Genomic DNA, 18,191 nt, shown 5'->3' on the forward strand with positions numbered 1-18,191 from the left:
CAGTGTGTTTTAATGCGGTACGTAAACAGTGACCTTTCTCTTGTTCAGAAGGTCAAGTGTGCCCAATTTCATCAAGAACGGAATAAAACTCTATATTTGTATGACTTACACACACATCCGCAAACAAATAAACGGACACTCTTCTTTATCAATACAGATGATTTTATGAATCCAGCTAAGGTAATGTCACAGGTCCAGTTAGTAATTAATAATAACTGAAATAAATCTGCGGTTATTGCTTTTTAATAGCTTAGTTAGTTAATTAATAATATAAAACAATTTAAAGAAAAAATAAGCATCTTACATTTTGCTGAACGGCAAAACACTGCCGCGTGGAAGATAAAAATGTTTTAATTCGAGTAATGACAACACATTTTGTTTTAATTCGAGCAGTGACAACACATTTCTTTTAAATCGCTGAGGTTGTTTTTTCATTTCGAAGGACAATGTATTGCGAGGGGCAGGCCTCGAAGTTTAACATAAACTAGCATTTAAACCGGAACTGCATTGCAAACTACATAACATTGATAGCAGTATGTTTTAAATTGAAGAGTTGCAGATAATGTATTTTTACAAGTACTGTTTCACCCATGAATGCTTCAAAATCGTTAATATTAATAACGGTTATTTATATCTTTTTAATAATTATCTGTAATCGGGTAATTAAAATCGTAGATATGTTAAAATGTTATGCTTTGAGTTTACAAAATGAGTGAGACTGTTTGACCTTAAATTAATTTAATAATATAGATTTTAAATGTGATTGGTTGACCTTCCTTTAGCCACGGTGAAAAATGTTTAACAGTGTTAAGACATTAATTAAATGTTTATTTTGAATACGTTTAAATTACAAAATTCGCAAAAAAATTGTCTACATATTATTTTCGTCTCGCTTACAATTTTACCTGACAGTATATTAAATCTAAGCTCATCTCAGGCAAACAAAATTTGTTTCATCTGCCTTTATGCTTTCCGAAAATAAAAATCAAACATTTTTATATGGATGGATATCTGAAACAATGTTATGGTTTCCGAAGAATTTTTTTGTGGCTATTCTTTCTTCTGCTTACATTTATCTAAATCAAATACAAATTCTAATGTTTCCCCTTTCTTGTGTTTTAAGGAAAAGTAAAAAAGAAATCAATTCCATCATACTGCATTTGTCCTTTTATTACCGTATTGTTCTTGAAAAACTGAATATATCTTTTTTTCTATCCGGGGTTGTGTTCTGCCTTAAAGAGACAAAAATGCTCCAAAGAAAAATTTTCTAAGAGACGCATGATCGGAAAGAAGACGTCCATTGAAAGAGAACAGTTCAATGTTAAATGTATGGAGATGAGATACATTGCGCACGTTCTGAAGACTTCATTTCAATTATTCATGAGATTTTTCGCCGATGCTCTCTCTCCTTTGCCGAATAGTTTTCTCAATAGCGGCTTCTCTTTCAGTTATTACAATCGATCCTTCAGGAACTCAGAAGCATGTCGAATTCACGAAACGATATTAAGCGTATATTAGGTAGGCATTTGTAGCACTATTTGTCTCGTGTCTTTTGAGTATCTATAAAACTTCCTTCGCAATGGGTTTGATTCATATAGAATTTGTCGAAGGCAGTTTCTGAAGCTCGGTATTTTAGGTCAAAATTAGAGTTCTGTGTTTGTATGTATACATTGTTACCCGAAACTGTATATTTTGTTAATACTACGGCCATAAATTAAATTATATTTAGTAGATTAAAAAAATACCTCAGATTTAGTACATTATATAACGTATATTTCGAATTTAAGAGTGTATGTTTTATTACGACTGTTAAAGAAATTCCAGGTAGAATAAATGTTTTCACAATTAACTCCGCTAATTCTACAAGTACAGGTCATTATGAAGAAGTTTTGTTTTATGTAAATCATTTGCAATATACTGAATACCTAGGGAAATTTTGGCAGCATCGTAGAGCAGCATTTTAGAATTATTAGATGAACAAGACAAGACTTTCAAAATTATTAGATGAAATATTTTTTTAATTCTATGTACGAAGCAAAGAATGTATCGTAATTACGAAAAAATTCAGGTATCATATTTCAACGAAATTATTTATTTTGACCGTTCTTGAATCCATTTAGACGCTACTTTTTGCGAGACATCTGTACTAACAGAACAAAGAACTATTCTTTTCAAAACAGATTATATAATGGACTTAAAATGGATTCAGAAGGGATTTACCGTGACGTCTCTACGTACGTGCATATGTATGTATATCTCATAACTCAGAAACGAATAGCCGTAGAACGTCGAAATATGTATGTGGGTCTGTTACAACAAGTAGTTGTGTCTCTTCATTTTTTTCTTTTTCTTTTTTTTTTTTAAATAGGCCACTTTCTACATATCCGAACACTGCGTTCCGTAAAATTAATTGCAAACCTTGTGGTTGTAATTTTTTTGGTCTTAACAAACCATAAAAATCTCCTGCCCCTAAGAGTACGTCAGTATTACTTGGGGTATTAACATCAGCAAATTCTATGTTATTTTATCCTTCTATACAGGCATTAAATATTTTATACTGTGTTAAATGTGATAGTTTATAAAAACATTTATAAAAACATTAATTAATAAAATAATTATAATTTATAAAAACTAATTTTCTCTGAAATTCTCAATCTTTATTTGTTACTGTCGTTTCAGCACCGCCCTTAATCTTCCCTGATGAATCATTCAAATAAGAAAATATGATGCTGTTTTTTCTCTTTTTAGCTGAAGCCTATCCACAGGCTTTTTCATTATGAAATTTAAAGTAGCTGTACTCAACAAATCGGTTCTTAATTTGTTATGACTAACTCGCTGCTACTGTCGAGTGCTTGTGACCTTGATTGAATGGATCCGCCCCTTCTCAGCTCATCAACCTTCCAACATATATTGAAATTGCAATCAGACACGGGACATTCGAGTTGCTTTTATTCTTCTCCCGTAAAAAATGCAAGACTATGTGGTGACTTTTATTGCCCTCAAAACAAGAGACTTTTGACTTATAGTTTTAACCACTGTAATTAGAAGAAGACAATTAAAATAAAGATTATGTTATATCTCACGGCAAATCGAAAATGAACTCTCTTGCAGTAAAGAACTCTCTTGAAGTAAAGAAATCACTTGACTTCTTTCTTTGCTCGACGTAGACCAAAAATGCGTTTTATGCAAAAATAACTCCTTCAGTGGATTGTAACTATCTTGTTTTAATCTCTCAAACTCACAGTTAGAAACTTTATAACTCATGGCTGTCAAAGCGACTCTTTTACAATCTGTCTCGTACTCCATCAGTGGAGATTTGATCAAGATCACAGGTCACGTGGCTAAACTGCAGACACCAACAAGTGCAAAAAAGAAAATATATATACATTTGATATGGAAGTAACAAAATAAAGTGTTTTTAATAATAAATGAGACAAATGTATCCATAAAAATGTACTTCTAGGATGTATTTTGGTTTTAGTATATTCGTTATTAGGAAGCAGTCACAAAGGCCAATCAAATCAATCAAACAACCGATAATCCCATCTTGGGGATCAAGACCAAAAACCCTCAAGAATACTTACACGTCCATTGTCAGGCCTGTTCTAGAATACGCAGCACCCATATGGGCATCGGCAAGGTCTACTGTTAAAGGAAAGATCGACGCTGTTCAATATAGGGCCTCTAAAATCATCACTGAAGCTGTTTCATCAACGAATAACATCAAAATTGAAAAGGAATGCGGCTTCGCCCCCTTGGAGAGCAGAAGAAAATTAATAACAATTAAATTTACCAACAAAATACAAATCCTTGCTGAACATCATATCTGAAGTAGAACCTTCAGGGCATGGAGTGACAATCAAAGGCTTAAGAGATCCTCAACCCTCCAACATGACCAAGATATCAGAAATGACATCAACCTCAAATATGGAACTCTCAAAATTTCCAAAGAGTGTTACAACATTCTGTGCCCTCTCCCTCAAACAAAAATTTATTTATATCTCTTACAGCCTTGTACCAAGAAAGATCCCACCTCAATAATCAATTAAAAGGGTGACCATACCATTGAAGAACTCGCGACCTTAACTCAAGATCTGACGATCGCCTACACAGACGGTTCTTCCAATTCCAATCTGAACAGAGGAGGAGCGGGAGTCTTTTTCATCGGACAAGACGGAGTGCAGAAATGCCACAGTATTCCTGTAGGGAAAATCGCCTCCAACTAAACATGCGAGCTCGTCGCCATTAAAAGTGCTCTGGAGATTTATCTCTCTAAAGAAGACCAGAGTTCCAAGGGAATCATCATCTTCTCTGACTGCAGATCAGCATTGCAAACGATCCAGAAGGGCAAATGTCAACTCAGATGCCCAAAGCTGTCAATCATTGCTGCCCAAAGATCCTGCATCTTACAATGGATACCGGCTCATGTAAATATTTTTGGTAATGAGAAGGCCGATGAGCTTGCAAAGCCATCCCCTTGATTCTCTTCAGCCATCCAACTGCCTAACCCTCGTTGATGCCAATGCAGTTGCCAGCCAAAGACTAATCGTTCAAGTTAAAGGAAACTCCATCCCGGAACTGAACTGTGACAGAGCCATATCGACTATCATAACCAGACTTAAGACAAATCACTTAAAAGGGATGAGGATTTCTGCAGGCGGACAGCGTAGTTACACCAACATTTGTCCTCATTGCCCAGATGACATCCCACTGTCTCGCCATCACATCTTCAGCTGCCCAGCAATCCAGGCCAGACTGTTTAACATCGGCATTGAAGACCCAGTGGACATACTTTATACTGATAGAGCTCACGAGGTTGCAAAAGCGGTCTTTGACAGCTTCGGAGCTATCTAATTGCACTTTGTCATAGACAAAACATCATAAAACAACCAATATTTATATACGGTAACTAATACATATGAGAGAGAGATGTATATGTTGTTGTTGTTAAAAGTGCTACTAGACTAAATATATATTTACTGGTTTGTGATGGACTAGGTATTCCCCCTAGAAGTAAAACTCATACTTGCAAGAGTAAAAAGCAGAAGGATTTGTTTACCTGTTAAGTATTTAATTTTAGTCCATGATTATAAAAAAACTACTTTTGTTGAAGTATTGTTATTTATCAAAAGTTTATATTTTTTCTTATATAAGTAATGAAACGCATTAAAAATGATCTAAATTTAAATAAATTTATATGTTTTTTTTTTCGAATTTGAGAAAGGAGGGGGTGCGTGAGGCAAAACGTGTTGAGAACCACTATTATAAATTAATGATTATGACAATGATAATGGCCATATGATTCAAATAAGGTAGGCTTTCAGACTATAATACTTCTGGACACATAATACCTTTTTATTGTACAAAAATTTAATATTCATACAGGCCTCACAGGATAAACCACTATGAAGAATAAAATCCTTGCTATACCCGAATTTGTCAGACACACAGGAATTGATAAAATCACATAATATTGACAATTTTATTTTCAAGCGTCAATCTTAAATACTAACATCTTTGCTATAATGAGAGATAATTTATTACCTAATTTGTTTTCGAGAAATGATCAAACAAAATATCTAACCCGTATAAAATAGGTGCCAGCTTAATGAAATTGCCATAGCTTGCCTTGTTCGATATATTTTTGAAATCGTAACTTTAAAGATCCGCTATCATCTGATGAAACTATGTTAAATCACAAAATGTTTCTCATTTTATTAAAATATCTTTCATTATACGTATTTTAATTTTACTATTTATTAAAACAATTACCTATTTCTCCTAGTTGTTTAATAATAACGCTGATTTTTTCTGTTTAAAACAGAGACATTTTATCTTGACTTTTCTAAACAGAATTGTTATTTTCTTCCGAGATTATTTCAAAAGTGTAAAATTGAAAGAGATTGAATAAAAACAATAATCTGATATTTTTATATTGTTAAAATTATATGCTTCAAAAATATAGCATTTCTTTGCATACTGTAAAAAATGTATAAAAAATTTACACTGATTCTTAATTCTTTTGCTTCTGATTGTGTTATTCAGCGTAATATTTAAACTAAATTTCTCTGCATCTTGATAGTAATTTTAAATATATTTCAAAATTAAAAGAATATAACAGTAACGCACAAATTACGTTCACTTAAAGTCTTGGAACTCCTTTAGACTGAGCATATGTTATGGATTTCCAAAATCGCTTATTCTTTTATAAGAGAAATTTTGATTTGAATAATTCAAGAAAGTCCTAGTACTGGACTTTGCGCTTTTAGTATTTTACGATTTTAATTAATGAACTTTTGTTGTAACTCCAAAGATTTAGTTTTAAAGCATTTTCAAGCAATTATTTCTTAAACATATTCTAATCAAAATGCTAATTGCAGTACGTAATTAATGTATAATTCATTAAATTTTAATTCATGTATAACGTTATTACGTAATAAATCATAATTTATGCAAAGAATAATAATGTTCTCTATTTCAGATAGCTTGGTCTCGTAAGGATGAAAACACTTTGTTAAGCATACAAACTCGAGTCATCATTCGAAATTCCAAGTATAGGGTGACGCACAACAATCACAGGATTTGGTATTTGCATATAGATAATGTCCAGGCTAAAGACACTGGACAATACATGTGCCAAATAAACACAACACCCATGATTAGTCAAACGGGTTTCCTACAAGTTTTAGGTAAGAAAATTTGGTTATTTTGTGATAAAACGCTAGACATAAAATTTGCTTAGACAACATAATAAACTACAACAAAAAATAAATTAAAAAACTGAAAGAGTAAATGTATGTTCAGGAAGAGTAACACATCAGCTCTTGTGAAAGCCACTTAAAACTGATTATTTCTTATCTGCACATCAAAACTCCGGAGTAATTTTCATTTACAGAGAAGACACCTTGTACAAAAAAATTTGCTTTGAGATGAACTTCTGATATAACACTATTCTTTTTATAAATGAAACAAATCTGTTACCGAAACGTTAGAGACGAATCGAACAGTACATGGTGATGCATCGTTATCAGGAGCACAAGTGTATGAGTAGTATAACCGCTTTAAATGTGGACGCGAAAGAGTTTTAGATGAAGCAAAGGTAGATCCCCTTTCAACTTCAAATGTTAACACGTATTTTGGAAACGGTTGTTTACCACCCCTTAAAAAAGTGTTTGGATGACTTGAAGAACCGTCGTAAAAATTCTATAAAATCCTCTAGTGATTATTTTGAAAGAGTTTTATTTGTATTTTAGTAATCTTTTTCTTATTTATAAACATTCGTCCAGTTTTTTATGTTTTTGCATCCGTGGATTATCCATCTCTTTGTATTTTTGCAACCGTGGATTAAAAATATTGGTGTTGGTGTATTTAATTATGACAAAGCACACGAGGGCTATCTGCCTAAAGGGAGGGATGCCTTCGTGGAGGACTTTCTAAGGGAAACTGGCTCGTATACACGTTACACATGGAGAAAACCACGAAAACGCCATGCAGCCAGCCCGTTCGCGAGATTCGAAACTCGGACCGAACTACCAGAGTTTAGCGACTTTACCGCTCGGCCGCTGGTGGGCGATTACAAATATTAAAAATAGCTAATGCAGCAACTGCACGACAAATTAGGCATTAATAATTGAAGATCTTAAATTTTTGATACCCATTTTGGCAGACGTTCGAACATTTTTGGAACAGAAAGGAGATGTTTGTTCCTTGATTAATGTCTTGCTTCTCTTTCAAATGTCATTGAGGTTAGGCATTTGAAATAAATATAAAACCAAACTTAAATTTTGATAACTATTAATTAAATATTGAACAGGTATCTTAAATTTACAAGGGGATTACCAAGAAATACCTAGAATTCTTTTAAGGAATTAGCCGCCCAGATTGGAAAGTGGCTAGTGACTCTGACTACTGTACCGAAGAGCCCAGTTCGTATCCCAGAGAAGATAGGGATGTAGTTTGTCCCTTCTTTCACAGGAGGCAACTGTGGCTCACCCATTAAGTGCCTCCATGATAAAGAAACCACCACTTCAAGCCTCAGTAGTGTTTAGAGCCTGCTCCTGCCATTGAAACAAAAAGTTTTGTAAAGAAATTATATGACATTTTTCATGCTATATGTTTTAATCTTATTCAAAATATTCTACATCATCATCCGTACACTTTTGCCGATTGCAGAAAACATGTGAACCGCTCTGAAGCTCTTTAAACGGCGTACTTATTCTATGCGAGCAGCGTATTTTTATTGCATCTCATCCATATCATTGAAATATATATTTTATCCCTTGAATTACTTTTTAAGAGCTTCTTTATCTGTGGAAACAAAAACGACAAAACGAAAGTCCCCGAATCTTCCTCTAGAATTGTTGGAAGGCCAGAATAAGTTCCTTCAGAAATTTCGTAAATGGTTTCGATAGTCTTCATTTGTAGCCCATAACATTTTCTCTCTATGTCGTCATGTCTGTTTGTCAATAGAATGTCCAACTCCGTTCGTCTGACTTGTCGCATTCATGAATCTAAAATACCACTTGTACTGAAATTCATTCTCTTTAGCTGTCAATTCAGTTAGAAATAGAGAAACTGATTTTTTTTTTTGGGGGGGGGCTTATGAACGTAGCCATCATGGTATTTATGGAAATAAAAGGATTTATGTTTTAGTAAAAATTGCTCTAAATTTCTCCATCAGCATTAATATTTGTAAAGTAATATTAGAAGTCCTATTATTATAACAATTCGTTCAACTTGTGATACTGAGAACAGCAAAACGTCCCCTCTTCCTTATTCCACATTTCGAGTCTTTTTATTATAACAATTTAAGCTTTTATCAGGTCACGGTAAATTGAAAAATTGCCTGTTTCTTTTCAAATTAAAATCAGGTAACTGATGAAATTTTTCGAAATATGTATCTAAAGATTTTTCCTCTTTTACACTCCTCGTTTAAACACACAACTTATATTAAATAACTGCACAATACAAGTATAAACAAGAAAATGTCATATAAAAGGTATAAACACGAGAAACAACAAAAATAGTGAAAAATAGACAGCATTCCATCTGCCTTGCGAATGCGTTCGTCTGAGTCTGACTGTTCAACTGAAATCAATGTTCTTTGGCATAGTTCCAAAAGCGAAAGAGTCAGGTTGAGTTGTTCTGTTCCGGCGCGCCGAAACATAGACCCACCCTATCAGGCATTAGTCCTGATGTATGGGGGAAGGTGCTAATTTATGAATGTTTCTTTTAAAAATAGAGTTTTTAGTTTTAACCATGGCCACACGAACCAGTCTGTTAGCACTATTCGACCACTTGTCCTAGTGGCCAAGAACCTGGAAGATGACCATCATCTAGTAACAGGACGATGTCTCCAATTGTCATATTCGGGTGAGTGTCCTTCCATTTTTTTCTGGTTTGAAGAGAGGATAGATATGCTTTGGTCCATGATTTGTAGAAGTCCTTCCGTATCCTTTGAAAGAGATCCCACCTATTCCGTATATTAGCAGGACTAGTAAGAGGTAGTTCAGAAGGGGATAAGATCACATCTCCTGTAAGAAAATGTGAAGGAGTGAGAATATTAATGCAATCAATGTCAGTATTGTTTACACTACATAACGGACGAGAATTTAAAATGGCTTCTATCTGAGCCAATAGAGTTGTCAATTCTTCGAAAGTAAGTAGAGTTTCACCGATTACTCTTTTACAGTGATATTTGGTTGATTTAATTGCGGCCTCCCAAATTCCTCCGAAATGAGGAGATGCTGGAAGTATAAAGTGCCATTCTATTGATGCTTGAGTTAAATGATGAGCAACGGCTTCGTTCTTAGGAAGGGAAGCCCACAATCGTTGTATTTCGCTGAGCTCTCGATTAGCCCCAACGAAGTTTGTTGCATTGTCGCTGTAAATGTGACTTGGAGCTCCTCGTCTAGCACTGAAGCGACGCAAAGCAGCTAAAAATGCATCAGCGGTTAAATCGTTGACTGCCTCGATGTGTAGTGCCTTAGTAGCGAGACAAATAAATAGAGCAATGTAACCCTTGGTTGATTTTGCTCCACGACACTTGTTGAATTTGATTGAAATAGGACCGGCATAGTCCACTCCGCAGTTAAAGAAAGGCCTCTCGAGTGTTACACGATGCTTAGGTAGATTACCCATAAGCTGGGATGCGGTGGCTGCTTTAAATTTGAAGCATTTGATGCATTTGTGAACACATTTATTAATGAGCTTTTTTCCACCTATTATCCAATAGAATTGTTTAATAATGTGGGACAGTAATGAAGCACTAGCATGTAAATAAGTCACATGCTTTTCTTTTACGATGAGCTCTCTTATCTTGTGTTTAGCAGGTAGAATCACTGGGTGCTTTTGATTAAAAGACAATTCTGAATTTTGTAAACGCCCTCCCACCCGCAAAAGACTGTTTTCATCTATAAACGGATGGAGGGAGTGTAGCTGACTTTTCTTAGACTTTTCTTAGCTATCTTTGATTTTTAATGCATTTTAGGTCTTCATTAAAATAATCTTTCTGAACCCACCGAATTATGATTATTTCTGCATTTTAGTTTCCGTGTAAGTGAGTGGAGAATAGGAATCAGTTATAAGTGTTTGACATTTGTTATTGGTTTTGCACTTATTGATGAATCTTAAACAATATGCTAAAATGCGTATAATCTTAGGAAATGATGAATATTTTTCAAATAAATCACTATATAATTCATTTGATGTAGCACTATGAAATGAAAATATACGATCAGATCTTTGTTCAGCTTTAATTAGATCCTTGATTTCTTTGGAAGCGGATTCCTCTTTCGGCCATTGAGAGGAATCCAAGAAAAAGCCAACTTGGGCCATTCCACCACAAGTTGCAATTAGGAAGACATTTGAGATCAATACCACGCGAAGCGATATCTGCTGGGTTCTTTTTGGAAGGGACATGCCTCCAGTATTTTGTTGGAAGTACTTCGATTATTTGAGACGTCCGGTTTCCAACAAAAGTCTTCCATTTACGGAGATGTGCCGAAAGCCAGGAAAGTACGACTTTGGAGTCAGTCCAAGCGTAAACATTAAACTTATATTTTTTGAGAGTGTTCATGACTGCACGATATAACTTTGAAAGCAAATGAGCACTGCATAGTTCCAATTTAGGAATAGATACTTGTTTGATAGGTGCGACTTTAGTTTTAGAAACTGAGAGAAACCTTTATTTCATTTCCGCGAATTTGTTTGCAATATATTGCAGCAGCGTAAGGAAGTGTTGAAGCGTCGCAAAAGCCGTGCAATTCAAATCTGTCAGAGGAAATAAGCGTGACACCTCTAGGAACGATACAATGTTCAACTGCATTGAAAGATTTTTGAAATTTAAACAAATCTTCAGCAAGACTTTGTGGAATAGGAGAATCCCATTCCCCTTTTGTAAGCCACAGCTTTCGATAAAAAATTTTAAATACAACAGTACATGGTGAAATTAATTCCAATGGATCGAAAATGCGTGCCGATTGGGACAAAACATGTCTTTTTGTCAGCGGTGAGGTGAGTGCAAGTGCGGGTTTGAAAATGAATGTTTCTGTTGAAGAGTTCCAAAATAATCCTAAGACTTTCGTGCTTTCCTTATCATTAGAAATTTTTCTAAATTAGTGTCCGTTGAACAATGTTCTTGAAATTCTGCAAGAAATGCATTTGAATTAGAATTCCACTTTCGTAGGTGGAAACCGTGCGTTTGTAAAATATTGGTAATTTCCTTACAAAGTGATATTGCATCACTATCGGTACTTGAACCCGATGGCAAATCATCCATGTATACATCGTGTAGTAAAGTATGAGAAACAGCAATATTTTGTGAATAATCTAGGGCAATTTGCTTAATGCACCTAGTGGCTAGGAAAGAAGCTGGAGCTAAACCATATGTTACGGTGTTTAACTTGTATGTGCGTATTTCTTCGTTAGAATTAAACCTCCAAAGAATTTGTTGGTAGTTCCGATCCCCATCGGACACTAAAACTTGACGGTACATTTTTTCTATGTCTGCTGAAAAGACTATTTCTATAAATCGAAAATTAATTAAAATTTCGAAAATGTCTCGTTGCAATTTAGGACCAACACCCAAGATTGAATTCAATGATTTACCGTTGGAAGTTTTACATGAAGCGTCGAAAACGACTCTTAATTTGGTAGTTCTACTAGACGGCTTGATCACTGCATGACGGGGAAGGAAATATTGCTCATTCTGAAATCTAATTGAACCGTTTTGTGTAACCAATTCCATATGACCTAAATTTTCATATTCATGTATAAAATCCTTGTATAGGGTTTCAAATTCCGAGTTTTCCTTAAATTTACGTTCCATAGCATATAATCGAGAAAGTTCAGCTGGTTTTGAATTACCTAATTCAGATTTAGATTTTAAAAATGGCAACTTCACAACAAAACGACCATCTGAATTAATTGAGTAATTTTCCTGAAAATGAGTTTCAACAAATTGTTCTTCAGGTGAGAATACAGTGTTAGTTGAATTCGGTACCTCTTCTAACTCCCAAAACCGTTTCAATTCACTATCAATATTTATTTCATAAATATGCAAGTTTGAAAGTGAATTTGATTTCGTTTGAGATTCCGGTAGTTTTCCGGATATGAGGAAACCAAAAATTGAGTTTTGAGCAATTAAATCACTTTGAGAACAAGTTATTTGTCCAGGAAGTAAAATAGAAAACAAGTAGTCAGATCCTAGAATAATATCTATCTTATCCGGAATGTGAAAATATGGATCAGCTAACTTTACATTTTTCAAATGCGAAAAGTCTTTCTCATTTACTTTTTGGCTTGGAAGCGCAGCAGTTAGTTTATCTAATACAAATGCCTTAATTGGCATTCTCACTGATGTATTATGGATTGACATCAACTCAGTTTCAACGCAACCTTTTGTAACTGCGACTTCTGAGTCAGCTAAACCCTTGACAGGAAAACGCGCATTTTTTCTTTTAAATCCCAATAAATTAATACAAGATTCAGATAATAATGTTCATTCGGAACCACTATCACAAAGCATTCTAATATTATGTTTTTGACCCATTGAATCAATTACATTTACATACGCAGTTGGCAATAAGCCAAAAGTTGTTTGAACGCTATTATTTTGAATTACAGTTCAGTTTTTGTTTTCATTCGTAAACGCAATATCTGGTATTTCATTCGCGGTTGGATTCTTTCTTTGCTGTTCTGACTGAAAACTGCTCTCAGAAAGAGACGCAGATGTGGAATAACTTTTTAACTGATTTTCACACAGAGTACTATGATGCAATAACTGGCAATAATGACAACGATGTGGAGACATACATTCAGATTTTTTGTGCTGACTAGACAAACAATTTAAACAAAGATTATTTTCCCCAACAAATTGATTTCTTTCTTTGACAGTTAGTGATTTAAATTTGGGGCATTTGAAAAGAAAATGATCTGACTTACACATAATACATTTGATGTTTTTGTTCACAGAAAATCTTTTAACACTAGGTTGAGTTTTTTCCCTTTCTTTTTTGTGGAAAATTTCTAAAGAGGAACATCTATCATTTATAAATTGAATAAACATTTCAAAAGTAGGAAATTCCACTTTTGTTGAAAACTCAGACAGGAGTTAGAAAGTCCTCCACGAAGGCATCCCTCCCCTTAGGCAGATAGCCCTCGAGGCTTTGCCATAATCACACACACACACATCTAAGTGTCATCAGAAGAATTTAATCAGACATACTGAGAAGCAATCTGCTTAGTAGAAGGGAACTAAAACGATGATGATTAGCTCTTTCAACAAGACAATTGTCGATTGGCTACCACAAAAACCGTTATCGAACCCATTTGTGATAATAATTCAGTCAAAAATCTTCCATAAAGTTAGAACGCATTTGCGACTGTTAGTATTTGCCCAAAAGAATGAATATTTGTCGCCAAAGTGTGTAAGAGGAAGAGTTTAATTTAGTGGCTATCCCAGTTTTCGGATTAAATGCTATGTGACTTGTGGATATTTTTTTATTTGTGTGGTCATTTCCTGATTATTTTTCGTATATTCGCAAACCTATCAGAAATGCTGCGGCTCTAGTTGACAAAAACATCCCTGCATGCCTTTGTGATGAAACTGATTTTCTCGTATATCCCAGACGTATTAAGAATCACTGACTGACTGACTGAGCATTTGTAAAAGATGTAGCAGAAGCTTTTTGGATTGGTCTTTATTTCAGTAAAATTAAATATGGCTGTATAGTTTATCTGTTATTTTTTTTTAATTATTTCATGGAAATATGAGTATCCGATATGTCAATTAGATATAATTTTAACTTTGTTAATATCCTAAAACCAAATTTATAACTTCGTAGTTTGAGTTTCTGTTAAAGCGAATATGCAACCTAATAAACTGTTATCCGTAACGATAATTTAACTGTTAAAAAAACACAAGTCAACTGTAATACTGTAATAAATTCCAAATTAAATTTAGTATTAAGCCACTCCTTGGTAACTGCACTTGAAATTTTAGCACAAACGTTTTTAACACCAATGTTTGTACGACAAACGATGACTTTTGGTATAAATCTATTACAGATTTGAGGTAATTTACTTGAAACTTAAAGTTCTAATGAGAAATTAAACTCTTGATTGGTCTACAATTCCTCTAACGTCATAAATCACTTCCAGCAATAACAGCTAACTTACCTGCTTTTGACTTTTTATTTCGTCAGGAACTCACAGTGGTTATTCAGGGAAACAAAAGTAATGGAGCAACGCTACAAAAAATTCCATTTAGGGTTGCAATTCTTAAAAAGGCCTTTAAATTTGCCTAACGTTCTGGAATGAGCAAAAAATGTGGCATAAGCCTAAAAAATAGAAGAGGCTTTAACTCAAAACCTTGTTATCTCGCTTGTCTGACACTAACATCAGAAAAAGACGATGAAATTCCTCATGGCCCGCAAAATTGTGCCTGTCGTTTGGCGAGAGCATTAAGCATCATACAGGTGATAGTACAACTTTGCTCAATTTCGCTACCACACCTCCTTCCCTACCATCAACTTCTCGAGAGGACATTCAGCTCGCCGCATACTTAGACTGCTCCCATGGCGTATGAACACTACACGTTTACAAACATTCATGCCTTCGCAGGGATTCGAAACTCGGTCCTTCGGTATGGCAGTCAGCGTCGCTAAGCACTATCCAGTTGGGCGGCACTCAAAACAGAATTGTTAGTAGGAACTAAGAATAAGTGTTAAAAGGTGTATGTAGTAAATATGAAACTATTTTACTTTAAAATTTAAAATATCGATTTATTCAATGAGTCTTTCTTTCAGTTTTGTATATCTATCTTGAATGCTACTTTTAAAGGAGATGTGTTAATAAGAACTCCCACAAATTGTTTTGACTCTTCATAACATTCAGTTCCTTTCCATTCAGTTCCGTTACCTCCTGGTGAAAAGAAATTTTTTTTAAATTTATCCTGATTCTCATTTGACATTTTTACTCTGCTGTTCGTTTTCATATAAAAGCAAAAAAACACAAAAAGCTATCCTTAAGGTTTTCAAAATGTTTTGACAAAATTTCTATTACGTGCATGCAAGAAATATGATGTCGAATAAAATTTTATATTATATCTCATTTGAAACTGAGATAAGCATGCAGGTACTTTAAGTGAAACGTATTTGAAGATGTTTAATATGATTCACATATAAAGATACATAAGTGTCTGATTGACGAATTTTCAGACTAATACTGAAAAATCTTCAATTTCAGTAAAAACATCAATGAGTTAATTATTGCGAAAAGTGAGAAGCTAAAGAGTTGATTAAAGTACCCCATATAATAAATTTAAAAGTTAACAAATGATACGCAGGATTCTGAATTCTAGGAAGGTTAAATAATGTTATCTGTCTTGTTTTAGATACTTTAAAAGGAAAAACAGATAGTTTTGACGTGACGGTGGATAGGTTGTTTTCGATTATTTGAAAGGAAAGACAGATAGTTTTGGTGTGACAGTGAAAAGGTTTGTAAGTGCCGATGAAAAGTAAAGAAAGGATTTGAGTCAAGCATTCTTTATCTTTTAGTTCCTCAAAGCGTAACAAAACAATTCCCTGTCTTTCTTACTAGAAAATAGAATTTATTGCTCATAGCTGTTCAGTCTGTGTAAGAAAATGCCCCTTCGAGCTTGATGGTCGTACATCTGAAATGAGGAAATAAAAAAAATCCAAATTAGTTATAGAATGGTAATTGTATAAGTGGTTGGTTTCAAAATGGTTTCTTTACATGGTCGGTGCCATTCATTTTTAGAATTGTCCTTGGAGTGGGAAAGAAATAAATATCAGATGGTACTTCGAATAATTTTTCGAGTAATAATGATAAATTTTCCTTCTCTCGACATGCACCGAATTATGCTTACTTCGAGTGGAAAGGGGTGAAAAAGGACCACACAGCTCCCAAAGCTACACTATCGGAAGACTATTGAAACGTTTGATAATATGGCAAAGTATACGGCACTATTGTCTTTCCATGAGAGTTTCACTAGTATCCAGGGCCCCAACGTCCGTGAGCATAACTATCCTCTCCTAGATATATCTATGAAATATATATCTTATTGGTAATTTTAAAGACTAATCGTACATCTAAATATAATTTTAAATGTGTTTTATCAGTCTGGATTATGTCCCAGAGTTAGGGCTAACCTCAAATATATTTTCTATATTTTTCATTATTGCCTGAGCTCCTTCTGAGGTAATTTAATAATATTATAATTTGACACGTATTATCAGTTTAGGCTAACATAACGAAGCTATAAGGAAATACTTGTAAACTGAATGAATTACCTTCAGGAAATACTAAAAGTAATATTTGTGAATTTATATTTTTATCTTGTTTATCCGCCTATCAATAATGCAGTCACAAAAATCCCAAAATTATTTTATTAATTTGAATCTGATTGTTCAAGAGAAATTTCATATGCAAGTCTAATACTACCTACCACTATTTGTGTAGTTTCAGTAGCTTAAATAGTTATCTAAATGCAACACACAGTCTTATTTTCATTTACTAACTCCTCTACGACTATCTAACTCTGCTTTCTAGCATATTGTTTGATTTTTTTCATTACGGCAAAGCACATAAGGGCTACCTGCTTAAGGTGAGGGATGTCTTCGTGGAGGAACTTCGTTACTCTCTAAGGGAAACTGCTTTCTCGTATAGAAGTGACAAGTTAGGAAACCACAAAAACGCCCTTGCAGTCAGCCCGTTTGCCGGAATTCGAAATCCGGAGCGAACTACCAGTATTTCGCAACTTTACTGCTCAGCCGCTGGTGGGGCTTCGCTTCTAGCAGATGAGTAGTTCAATTATGTAGAAAGCTTGCATTCTCAGGCGATCACTTAGTCCTAAATCATTCCACAGTCTTCCTCTAAACTACAAATTTGCTCACTATTTAAACGCAAGCTATTCTATATTCTAGGGAAAGCTGATGGGAGAAACAGATCATACGGAAAGAATTAACATACAAATAAAGCGTTAGCTGAAGTATATCTTACTATTCATTTTCAATTTGTCCAGTAGTTTTGAAACGTGAAATGTCCCAAACTTTCTTTCCCAGTATAACATATAATTTTCAGTATCACATAATGGGCCAAAAGTATTGAATGGAATCTTCCAAAATTATATGCCTTTTATCATCAGTTACAATCCATTTTTCGTCAGACTCTTCATTATTAATTTAGTTTCACTTGAACTGCTTGAATCGCTATTTTAGTTCATTATTTAACTTTTAAAATTACCTCATTTTTTAAACTTTAGATTACGTTAATATTAGATTACTTTTATAAAATGTTAGGCTTGTTTATTGTCAGTTACTTTTTTTATCATTTATTGTCTTCCATATTCATGCTTCTGATTATCCAGTATCAGAATTTTGCGTTGAACATGAAAGAAAGGTATTCTGCCTAGCCTTTAAAATTTTTCTATATCTCTTTACACGTATACCCTTTTTACTCTGTATTTTATTTCTTCCATTTTAGTAGAGTGACGCTTAATGTTACGACCGTTTACAAGTAACTGCAAATTGATCTTGACCAACTGAACATGGCACACATATTGAACAGTATTAGTTTGATAGGATAAGGAAAAAAAATAATCTCTTCCCTTGCATTGTGTTTGTCCCCGAGAGGACTATCAATCAAATGGGCAGTAAAGCATGGAATGT

The 18,191-nt window shown here is 34.2% G+C and overlaps 1 protein-coding gene across 2 annotated transcripts in view; it reads left to right on the forward strand.

Annotated features, from left to right (window-relative positions):
• The window catches only part of LOC118186575 (protein amalgam-like), a 231,876-nt gene that overhangs the window by 133,034 nt on the left and 80,651 nt on the right, over positions 1–18,191 (forward strand). For both annotated transcript variants that reach the window (XM_035356680.2, XM_035356681.2), the window contains exon 3: positions 6,482–6,689. In XM_035356680.2, the coding sequence (XP_035212571.1) occupies positions 6,482–6,689 (208 nt within the window). The remainder of the gene's footprint in view (positions 1–6,481; positions 6,690–18,191) is intronic.

The sequence above is a fragment of the Stegodyphus dumicola genome, chromosome 6 (genome assembly GCF_044657685.1).
Source record: "Stegodyphus dumicola isolate Sdum_Otavi_A_Nest chromosome 6, ASM4465768v1".
Taxonomy (NCBI): Eukaryota; Metazoa; Arthropoda; class Arachnida; order Araneae; family Eresidae; genus Stegodyphus; species Stegodyphus dumicola.